At 43.5% G+C, this 12,270-nt stretch overlaps 1 protein-coding gene across 6 annotated transcripts in view; it reads right to left on the reverse strand.

Annotated features, from left to right (window-relative positions):
• NT5C2 (5'-nucleotidase, cytosolic II) overlaps window positions 1-12,270 on the reverse strand; it is a 63,332-nt gene that overhangs the window by 42,048 nt on the left and 9,014 nt on the right. For 4 of the 6 annotated variants that reach the window (XM_037400615.1, XM_037400617.1, XM_037400618.1 and 1 more), the window contains exon 2: window positions 526-647. In XM_037400615.1, the coding sequence (XP_037256512.1) occupies window positions 526-626 (101 nt within the window). In that variant the 5' untranslated portion in view covers window positions 627-647. Of the gene's footprint in view, window positions 1-525; window positions 648-12,179; window positions 12,257-12,270 lie in introns of all 6 variants that reach the window. The other 2 variants (XM_037400614.1, XM_037400613.1) reach the window with 1 other exon arrangement.

Here is a 12,270-nt window from a genome sequence, read left to right on the forward strand (position 1 = left end):
ACTCTGCTTTGGTTTTTAGACTGTAAGTGTTTTACAGCAAAGACGGTTTTAGGCACGCCTACCACAGAAAAGGAGGGTGAGATCCTGCCTAGTGCTTCTACGCGTTCCTTTGATGCCCACAAACAATCACTCTAGATATAATTCTCATACACTCAAGTTCTGATCCCATTTGATTTCCTCCTTATTCATATTTGTGCATTCCAGTGTCTAAGGCTATGCTTTCCCACTGTGCACGGCAATAATTAGTGTAACACTTCTGCCACTGAGTATTTGACTTGAAAGATTTTATCCCAAAATCTAACCCTCACTCGCTCTAGTACATGTATCTCAACTCTACTGTCTGTAAATTCCTACAGGCCAATACTGTGCTGTCTTTTAAGTTCTCTTCCACTAACACTTCTGCAAGGAAGGTGAGACTGACCTTTCTGTTTTACCAACAACAAAAAAGAAGAAATGTGGGGTTTATGTTTAGTTTATTTTCCTCAGTCTCGGCACTTTAGTTTTGGGGTTACATGAACAACTTACCGGTGATAGGCTTCCCGGCGGTACTTTTTCAGAGCATGCCCATCCATGTTTGCAGGAAGGTCTGCCGCATTCTGCAGTCGGTCGCTCCATGAAGTTGTCATCTTCAGACGTTTATTTTATTTCTGAAAAAAGTAGAAGAGAGAAGCTTGCTTAAGTTCAAGGTTTATTTCACCAGAAAGCTGTGTTTCCTGACACAGAGATGCAATGCCACTCAGGAAGTCTTGCAAAGTACCCGGTGAAATGACCTGAGTTTGCAGGTCAAGTAAGATGTTTTCTTCTGAGATGTTTGATGAGATAGGGTGTTAAAATAGAGAGCTGGGAAGGCTTTTGCACATGGCTGGAACTGCAAAGACATTCCCATCCACTGTGGTGAAAATGCATTTAGAAACAGAGACCTTGTTTTCATTGCTGAAAAGGGGTATTTTTTGATCCTAGAGTTACTAATATGTGTTAGGTTAGCTACAGGTGATGGAAAACCTACCCTTTGTACATGAGATAAATTATGCAGGGCAAACCCTACAAACCTCAGTGGGACTGACCTTGCCACTTTTACCACACAGTAAAAATAAAGAGCCTTGTCCCTGGACATTTGATCTCCGAGCAAAGACAAAGCTTCAAACTGATGCTAAATTAGCAGAAACAACTGGAAGGAAAAGTAGAAAGCTGATCTTTTGTCCTCTGCAGGTCAACCAAATTCAGACAGAGCAAGAACACACTGCAAACCTGTAACACTAGCAACGCAAATATTTGCCAGCAGATATTCACAAACATCTGCATCCCTTCAAAAGTACTGGTTGTCAAAACCAAACCACCGGACAGTCCTCCTCATCAGGAAGACCGTGCAGTAAAGAAACAGGGGTACCTTTCCCAATTGTGTTATTAGCATACCAGGGCAATCCTGCTCACCCCCTCCTCCAGCCAGACACCTGTGCTGCTGCGTTGCTGGAATCAGGTGGGATGATGAAGCAGCCCCACAGTGAGTCAGTTCAGCCCACCAGTCCAGGTCCCCACCCACCAAAACTAACCAACTAACAGCAAACAAAACTGGGTAGCTCTCCACTGGTCGGCAGGCTGAACCCAGCTCAACCTGCTGCAACGTTACGTTGGAGGCAGTGGGAAGAACAGGGCAGGAGATGCACCCCACAGTTACACCAAATTCGGTATAACATGAAACCACATTCTTGTGTAAGTCCACAACTACTGGACTGCAGGGCTCGGCTTCTTAATTCTTCCTTAAAAGAAACAAAACCACTCACAAGCTACACGGGTAACGATACAGCATCATTTCTAGACACCTTTAAAATATGACTGCCCTCATTCTACAGAAGGGAAATGAGATGATTTCAGCAGAGTGTCCAAACCAGTGTTAGAAGCCATGGTGCTTTCTGTGGTCACACGCCTGCTTGGTCTCCTAGAGAAAATCCATATAATTTTTTTAGTTTTAAATTTTATTAACAAGCAACAGTTGCAATTGTCACTGCATTTGTTAGTCCATTTACCTGCTACTTGCTGTTCATAAAAATCAGACAGCAAACAGCTTGTCTGTAAAAAATACGTTCGTCCCTCCTCCAGCATTCTCTGCTTGTCTCCCAGTTACTATAACCAAGGTTTACAAACGCATCTTCTGCCACATCCTAAAGGTCACCAAATTTAGGCCCTGGCAGGCAGCCCAAGGGACTGCATGCCAGAGCTGAGAGCTCTCCCCCCCGAATTCCCTGCAACACACCCAGGAGAGGAGGTCACCGCAGCGAGAGGGTGACGCGCCATTCCAGCCAGCCGCAACTTCCACAACAGGGCATGCAGGGAGAGGCAGCTTCTAAAATAGCTCAGGCCCCGGCCACCAAGGGCTTATAAATAATTACCAGCTATTTAAGCCGTGCCCAAAGGCAGATGGAAGGCAACACAGGGCACAGAACTAAACAGCTCCCAAGCATCAACCTGTTCCACTTCAAAGGCAGGGCGCTTGCTGCCTGCAGCAAGGCTCCTTACTGGCAGCGCGGGCTGCAGAAGTCCTCGGGAGAGGAGCAGTGCCTATGCAAGAGTGACAGGCTCCAGGTCAACATGCAGCATGGTGAGGGATCTGGTATGACCCCAAGACTACAAACTACAGAAAGAGCTTGTGACCCCAGAGGATGGAAAACCATCCACCCCATGGGTGTTTCAAGATGGTCCAGATCATCACCACCTTGGTCTTACCTGAAGCTATTGCAAAGCTACTAACCTAGAGCTACAGATTCAGATCCAAAAGACATACACATTTAAGGCCTCAAAAAGACATGTTATATAGCTCTGAAAAAGCTGTTGCATGGATGGTCTTAGGACTCTTAGACAGCTGTGGGTCTGGGTCTTCCAGCTGAAACAAGTCCAGGTCCAAGCTTCCTGCCATTTAGAAGGGCTACACTATTCTGCTCACCCAGCCAGACACACAGCAAGGTTCAAAGGTTTACAGCAGCAGCCACAGCCAGATACTTTCTGTCCTGCCAGCCTCTTCTTCCCTCTTCATCTGCTTCCCATCACTACCACACCACATCACAGATGCTGACACAGGTACTAGGATAGGACTGCTCCCAACACCATCCATGTCAGACATCTGATAGTTCACCAATAATACCTCCAAAATACCTTAAAATCCAGATGGCAGAAGAATTTTAGCAGGCTACCTTAATATCCTTTCTAAAATGAGGAACTGGTGAAGCAGTTAGAGCTCCTATGTGATAGAACCCTCCTCTACAGTAGGAGAAACCAGACAGCATCATTTTGTGTGTGGTGGGATTCAAAAAGCTGAGACTTGAGGAAACCACAAAAATCCGAGTTTCCATAATTAAGCAAGAAAGGCCTGAGTTATTTTAATGATCCAGCACTATTTTGCTGTAGCTGCGATGAACAGGGTTCATAGGCAGGACAAAGTTTGTAGACAGAGGCAATAACTTTTATTAGACCAACTGGTATGGCTGGAAAAAATAGACAAGCTCTTGGGCACACAAGCTTGTCTAAGTTTTCAAGCTCTGTTGGTTGCTCTAATAAAAGATATTACCTCTACATTCAGGCTTTGCCCTGACTGATTTATTAAAATCTTTAATGTTCACACAGCATAAAATCAAAAACTCTTATGCTGAAGTTTTCTATTACATGAACTCAAAGGCACTCTCACAGCCTAGCAGGCTCCGCTGGCACTGTGACAATAGCTTACTGCTCTGAAATAAAACAGTTAACAACTGACAAAAGATACTGTGATGGATGTTCCCCACCCAAAAGTCCTACTCACACAAAAAGTCCCACGAACTTCAATGAAATTGTTCTGATGCTTCAAAGGTATAAAAATCAGCCAGCCTGTGTGGGTAAGAGACACGGAACCTGATCCCTGAATACAAATTCCTCCTTCCAAATAGAGATGGAAAAATAAGAAGGACTGCATCACTCCATACACTGGTAAGCCACTGGAATAAACATCTAAGAGAGCAAGCAGCCAGCCAGGCAAGATTCTCAACTCCAAGCAACTGAAATACGATGCATCTTTCTTTAGTTACAAATCTATTTTTGAAATCAATAATCCGTAAATAGCTTCACATAAAACCAGAAATCTTTACATAGATAAAGCATGTCAGAACACCTCCCCATAATTTACTGCAAACGTGCTCCTTGCTAGCAGTCTTAATTAAGCATCTGATAGCATTTATGGTACAGGGTTAATTTGAAAAGGTATTCAAAATCTCAGCTTCAAAGCTTTGACACAGAGCTACTATTCAGCACACATGCTTTGGTCCAAAAGAACATGAAATTTGTAGCATGTAATTTCAAATAAGTCCATTTGCTTCTTTGGTCAGATTTTGGCTGATTTCAAGTATTATCCATAGTGTATTTTTTTCAAGTACTAATAGAGATAACATGTCCAGAATTCCCCTGTAAGTTTTACTATTATTTTTCTTATCTTTTTTTGCCAACAAATAGTAAGAAATTTCTGCACCTGACAATACTTGATGTATTCAGGTTAAATGCAATGCCTGTATTTATTTCTGAGTTTGTTCTAACACTTTGATGATGCAATGCCAAATCAGAGGCACACACAGTAAAATGTAGAGATGAACAAAACAGCAGTGACAGTTCCACTTTTTCCAGGATATTTTCCCAGAGCTTATATAGCAGAAAACAAAAGCATCACTAATCAATCCCAAGGTTGTAGCGTACTCACACTGATTTGCCATGCACTACATCTGCCTCTTTTACACGTTCTACGTCAAGAATCATTAATACCTTGTCACTACAACCCACACATGTACAGGCACAGTGGAAAGTGAACTGAGCGAAAAATCATCGCACGTAATGTTAGCTACTTAAAAGCTTTGCGTCTAGTTGGAGGCTGTGGGTGTACAGACAAGTCTTGTGGTGCCCCTGCCAAGCCCAGAGCTGTTCCTGGCTCCCCAATGCAACACTGATCCAGCTCAAGGGCCTTTGTGGGGTCTCAGCAAGGGAGGAGTGAACCATGTTAAAACCCTGAGAAAGGGAAAAAGCAAAGTGAGCAGGACTGGGCTTGGCTTGTTCAAGACTCATATCAAATTCCTGGTCCGGGTCATGGCATGGCCTCATAAACAGGGCAGGGAGGGGAAAAGCAGTTTTTTCTGCTGCTGAGAGGACTGTCCATGTAAGGGTAGTTAAGAAAAGTGACTGACTCACTTTCCAGGAGCATCCCTTTCCCTCCATCAAGGGCAGAAGTGGCTTGCACCTAGTTTAGGCTAGACACTTGGGACACCCAGCATCAGAGGAGGTGAAGTCCACTCAGGTTAGCATCATATCCTCTGATTCCCTGGAGCATCTGACATCCTGGGATGGACTGCAGAAAGTAGCCAGGACCGTGTCATCCCTGTCAATAGCATCTCCTAAAACTGTGCAGTCAGGGGCTGGGCAGGCTTCTGGCTCACCCAGCAGTGCAGTTCTTATACCTGCAGTCCCAAAGCACTTCACAAACTCTCGGTCACATAATACATTTAGGGGCAGTAAAAGGTGCTGTCCCCATTTTGTCAGCTAAGGATAGTGGGGCACAGAGAAGCTAGTAACACAGAGCAAGTGGGAATCAAATGCAGAAGTCCTAATTCCTCAGTCCCTGTGCTAAAAACCAGTCTGAGTTCCTACCGCTGCCAGGATGAATCACAGAGATACACTGCATCTTCTGGCATCAACCAGCAGACACTGAGAAGTCAGCTAAAAAGTGTATTAAATATAATTCCATGCTTAACATTGCCAGCTTCATAAATATAAGCATGCCTTGCTATACATGCCCTACTTGAAACTGCACAGTAGGAATAATGCCTACAGATATACCCTTAGCAAGCTCAAATCTTGACACATTTCTAAACATGTCTGACTTGTGCTCCCTCCAGGGGTCAAACCCTGTGTTGACCCCTGGCTCTCCCATGTTGCACCCACATTCCCAGCCTATTCACTTGTTTGCCATGCAACCACTTCAGTCTCCTCTTCAACGCTGCCACTCAGGTGCCGTGCTTGATCTCACCTGCCCTGCCCACACTGAAGCTCCCTGCAAAGGCAATGCATCAGTCTAACATATAAATGCCAATAGTTACTCCACTTTCCCTAAGGTGCCAGCCCCTCGATGACTCCCTCCCTGGAACAGTCCTTTCTGTGCAGGCTCCCATCTCAGCCAAGGGGTGACTCAATTCAGCTGGGGACCAGCTGAGCAGCTGGAGGCCCACTAGCAGTGTCCAGGAGGGAAGAGCCCTCAAACACTCCACGAACTCAAAGTCTGTGCGTTACAAACTCACTGAAGGGGTGTGGCAGACAAGACAAAGATGAGACATCTTGGGCTGCTAGAAGGCAAGGTGATGCAAAATTTCTGGAAATAAAAATGTCAACTAATGAGAAAAAAAAAGTCTGTTAAGTGGCATTTCTGAAACCCAGAAGAACTATTCACATGAGCTAAATACTGAAATCTCCGCTCAGGCTCTGCTTGGGAAGAACACCACAGAGAAAATGGGTGGGGGACTCCGCAGTCCACATTTTCCTATTCCTGATAACTCAGAACTACACATCCCAGATGTACAGAGGTCTGCATGATCACAGAATCCAGGAGTACCATCACAACACACTGGAAAACAGGATAAACTGTTCCTTGGGCTCCTACCAGCAATACAAAAAAGAAAAAAATCTTGTGACAAACCAGTTTGCAAAATTGGGTGGAGGTCCCACATTTGCAGAGCCTTTCTAAAAAGAAATCTTCCCAAGAGAGCAGAGGCACTACTGAACAGAGATGAAGAGTAATGCAGAAGGGGTAGAATTCCTCAAGAAATGTCTCTAGCTTGCATTTTTTTAAAAAGGATGATAGTCTGTTAATCCCTTGATGGTAATAAAGCACATCCCATTCAATTTGCTACCAACGATAATGTTAAACAACACACAGAGATTAACACGTTTAACCAGCCAATCCGATAGCCTCCCCAGGAACCCCAAAATAGCTAGCTGCATATATTTCAGGCTATGTCAGCTTTACCTGATGGCAAACCTAGGAAATGTACTGCAAATGACAACACTGGATTCAGGTAACAAAGAATTAGAAGACAAAAATATAATCAGTCTTGGTCAAGGTATCAGCTACATTGAGTATCTGGATTACATCTACAGATTCTTGAAGAATGAGAACTACCTGTACTGACACATGACAAAAGCCCCAAAGCAGTAGGCTTCTGACTTGCTCCAAGCCGCAGGGACTGCATGGATGTCGAACCACACTCCAGTTTTATTCTGAATTGCAGCGTTGCACACCAGCTCTGTTAGTTCACATACGTTGCTTCCCTCTCCCCCACAACCCTGGGATGACAATTCAAACCATTCTGTGTTTTACTGCCAATGCTTCTGCTTAATAGCCAATGGCAGACTGTTTCCAAAAGGTGTTTTCAATCAGTGATGCTTTTGGAAAATTAGTATGTCCATGATGACATCTCTGACTCCACTGGATATATAATATACCAATTGTATTCCAATAATTCCAAATATAAGCAGTGAAGCTTGTACATTCCCTAAACCAGAAAACTGACTTTTTTTTTTTCTCCTCCTTGTGCCTGAGTTAAGTTCTTTACTTGAAGAACTTCCACCTCTGCGTGGCTGCCTCTCTGACAGCAAGGCTTCAGGTTCCTGATGGCAGGAAGGACAAAATACACTCTCCTCATTAGAATATTAATTTACTTGCAAGAGACACTTCAAAGCATACTCTCAGCTCATGATAGTTAATACTTGAGGTTGGCTTTAAGCAGGATAATTCTGTATGCCCATTACAGGGTATTAAAGAGGTAGAGATCTGCTGTTAAGAACCTGTTAAGCTTAATCACAGACACATGTGCTGAGCTTACAGTAGATCCCACCTGCAGTATACAAAGAGCTACGGGATTACATTAGATGGGTAACACTCTCCTTCCTCCATGGATTGTACTAACCCTCCCACCTCCAAGCTTGCCATTTCCAACACTGGCTTTGAGTCCTCCTGCAGGAAGGTGGTAGCTGTTTCTCTTGGGCACCACCACAGTGCTGACATCAATGAAACTTTTTCCAAGAGCATGCTTTTAGTGAAATTGGTGAAGCATTCCCAGTCACACGTTTATTTGACTGTGGTCTGACTGATAGATGGCAGTAACTCATGGGTTATTTCTGGATGGGTAAGGTATAAGCAGGGAGAATGCTACTCGTGGCTTATTTTAGGATATGGTTTAATTTCAGGCTGAATTTTATCTCTGTCATGAAGCCAGATGCTAAAGTAATGGCAATATATCAAGTAAGTTGTAAAATATATTTAACAAAATGCTGCTTATTTTATATGGATTTTTTTTATCAGATTACTTCTACTGACAACCATATCCACAGAATGGCTGCACAGTGCCTAGAGCTCCAGTAATAACCCAGGACCCAAACGCATTAGACACTGAAAAGCACAGGGAGATGAACCTGGGAGTTTCTTTGGGTGACCATCCATTTCTATCCCAGGAGTTCTACTCATTCAGGAACCTAAGGAGCACTAGTTATTTAAAATATTTTAAGCATTATTTAATTATCATCAATTTTATGAAGGTTTAGAAAAGAATTTGGAAAACTACGAAATCCACAGTGCAACTCTGTAAAGAGCAGACCTCAAATCTGACACTTTCTTAGAGAGTACCAGGAGACCATCCATTCTCCTCATTTATCTGTAACCGAGTTTACTGCCTTGAAACGGGAAGCACAAATTCTCCAGTGGGCTAATTAGTGTATTTTCTAGCTTACATATAGCTTGTGCTTCTCAGTATTTCCTGCAGAATTACCATTTTAGTTGTTTCCAACATACTGCTTCTTACACAGTTTGTTAGAGGTAATGCTAGTTCTCCATTTATCTAAGTCTAGTCTGCCCTGTATCGTCCCACTGCTAGAAAAAAAAAAAGGAGGAGGACCATACTTCAGGAATGTGAGACTTGAAGAGCAAGAGCTATGCCAATGAGAAGAATCAGCAAACTTGAGCTGTCAAAGAAATGTTGTGACTGCAGGTCAGATATGATCCTTGGATGTACAAGACTACCAAGCAGACTCCATGTGTCTGCTTCTTCATGTCACCACTACAAACACTGCTGGAAAACTGTCTTCAGCCAGCTGTCCCCATTCAAGAACAATGCTGACTATATTGGGGAAGGAAGCAAGGCTGGAGTGGAAGATTGCCAATTTACAGAGAGTGACTCTGCAGGTGATTTGAAAGTAGTCTTGAAGTATTTACACACAGGAGAATGCAGCATGTCTGTGGAGGGCTCTCAGTCTAGCAATCACAGAACAAGAACCCATGACTGGAGATTAAATAAATCCATACAAAAAATATTAACAGCCAGGACAGTTAATTATGAAAAAACACACTTCTGAAGCAGTTTTCCCATCACCAGAGGGCTCTAAATGAAGCAGGGGCGTGATGTTTAAATCAGCCCTTTTTCACAGAGTCAAGAATTAATGCAAAAAAGTCAATCAATCCAAGCTACGCAGCAGGTCAGTCAAACTGAGTATTACACATCAGGCGACTCTTCCTCACCTTATAAATCAATGTATCAGTGAATAAGAGGTTGAAGCACAAGCAATATTGGAACAAAACCTCTAGAGAGAGGTTTCACCTGGAGAGAAGGTGAACGGACAAACTAAGGCTCTTCTGAGCCAACATCAGTGTGAACTGTGCACCCTAACAACCCCAGGAAACTCACTGACTCGGGAAAAGGTCTTCAGCAGCCTGCAGCAACCTCTGCTGCAGAGGTTCCCAAACTGCTGTCCAACTGATCGCCTGCCAATAGCAAGCACAGACCTGGCTGAGATGATGTTCTCACTGCTTTTTGTTTCCAGCTGTTAAATTCCAGTAAGAAACACATAACATAATTCAAATATTTTACTCACACTGTTTTTCCCATAAGCAATTGCTCTAGTTGCGCAGGGTCTTGAAAGATTAAAAAATACAGATTAATTTGATTCCTCTGTTGTAATACAGTCCATGCTAAAGGAAATACTTGAGTTCCCATGTATTTGCTTTAGCTGAAAACTGGGAGGAAGCTTTGATGCAAATGTCCATCACAATGGAACTCAATATTTGACTGGTATCTGTAAATACTAGTATCATTGCTGCAAAGATGAAGCATGACAGCATGCTAGCCAAGCTGCAGGTTAATGTAAACAGCACAAAAGGCAGAAATGTCAGCATGTAAGTGAACACATTGAATTCTGCAAATCAGAAAGGAAAGTCAAGATAAACTTTTCTATTCCAACTCTGTTCTTTTACACCAGAACAGTCTGAAGTATCTTCAGCAACAAATAAACTTGCTGGGAAGATGAGCCAAATTCAGCCCCAGTACCCGGCAACCACAGCATTGCTCCCCCTTCTCAAAGGAAACTGCCAACTTCCTCCATCCCCCTTCAGCTTGTCACCCCTAAGTAACGCTCTTTGGTGTTCAAACCTGTGCAAAGATCGATTACCACCTCACGACAGCTGAACGCCTCTGTGTGAGTTACAGTTCCCAAAGAGAACAAGATGAGGCATGCCATCCCCTGAGAGAGAACTGGAAAGCCATCCTTCCACATACCAATTTCAAACCAAGGATCAACTGCCACACTAACCTGCTATTAAGGATTATACAACAGTAGTTCTTTTGGCAGCAGATGACAGTGTTTCAAAACAATGACACTCTTCATTAGATTCCACTGTGTTTCAGAAAGCAAATACAGACTTAACGGGCCCTTCCAGAAGCGTGGTAGCAACCGACAAAGTATATGAGATGCACAACTCTGATCAGTAGCACAGTCATTCTTAAAGCACACAACTGGGTCAGCTTGGATAACACAAACAGCCAAAAGTCCTCTTTATCTTCTAAACACTGAAGGTGAGGGAGGACATTTTTATTGGCTTTCCTTACAGACTGTGCTTACCGGTGAAAAACTCCTGTCTCTGAAGATCACATCCCTGCTTCATTAATATTTTATAGAAAAAGTGAAGATGCTGAAAGCTAATTCTTGCTTTTTTCTAATCTTTGAAAGTAAAAGGAAGAACGACAATGATTTTTTTAGAGACACTTGAACCCTCTTCCATGTAGGACGGGCTCTCTCTGCATGTTTATGGGCTACATAAACAGATGTAACAGTAGAATCAGTATCTGAACCATCTCTGCATGCTGGAAACATGAGTTCACATCTCCTTCCAGCCTTGACTGAAAGCAGTCCCTGCTCAGCCCAGGTGTGGATAGCCAGCTGGCTAGCCTGCATGAGTCCCAAAGCTGTGGACACAACACTTGCCAAGGGATGTGCTGCTGAGTAAAAGAAGCTGGCATACTTGAACTGGGGAACACTGGCTCCTCTGTCATAAAAAAGTTACTGAAAATAAACACTGAGATCAACAGCTGAAGACAATCCGGTAATTCAGAGAGCTGCTCTATCGAAAGCAGTATGAACTTTTTTTTCCATCTTATTTTCTCCCCCTGGTTCTGTTGAGGAGGGAAGTAATGGAGCGGCTTGGTGGGCACCTGGCCAAGGTCAACCCACCACACAGATAAACACATCCTTCCAAAAGAAGAAGGATAAGCGGAGGACTACGGAACTAAGCCAGACAAGGAGAGGAAGCCTTAATACCCAGCAAGGCCACAAACTTCATATACAAAACTCAGCCAGTTTTCAACTTGCTGTTTGTCCACAAAACACAAACAAGAGAAAGTAATGATCCTCTTCAGCTCTAAAGGGCACTGTGAAGAAAAATACAGAAATCATTTAGTAAAGAGGATTCTTGATTCTCAGTTACCTTAACATACAGGGCTACAGATGCATCCTAGCCTGCTACAGATTTCACAGACTTCCTTCTTTTGTCCTTAATAATGCTTACCCACCTCTCTTCCAAGAAGCCTTCCCTGAGGCTGATCAAGCCTTTCAGGTGAGAAAAGCAAGAGCCTTCCGCATCCAGGCTCAGCTCATCGAAATCGCTCCTGGGCTGACTCTAACACTCTCAAATGAAACACTCGCAAAGGCCAGAAGTACAACTGCTTCCTTCGTATGTTCCTCCTAGTTCAGTAACTACAGGTACCCCTCACCTGAGCCACACAGAAATCCTCTTTCTCCCCAGACCAGAGGTTGGACATGTACTTATCACTCATCATGGAGATCAGAAAGGCACATACCCAAAACTTTTTCTGCACTCTGTTCTTCGCAAGCAGTCCCACACAGCAGCTCCTTGCCGATGAGAAGCTACACAGACCTACCAAATGAGCA

The sequence above is a fragment of the Falco rusticolus genome, chromosome 9 (assembly GCF_015220075.1).
Source record: "Falco rusticolus isolate bFalRus1 chromosome 9, bFalRus1.pri, whole genome shotgun sequence".
Lineage (NCBI taxonomy): Eukaryota > Metazoa > Chordata > Aves > Falconiformes > Falconidae > Falco > Falco rusticolus.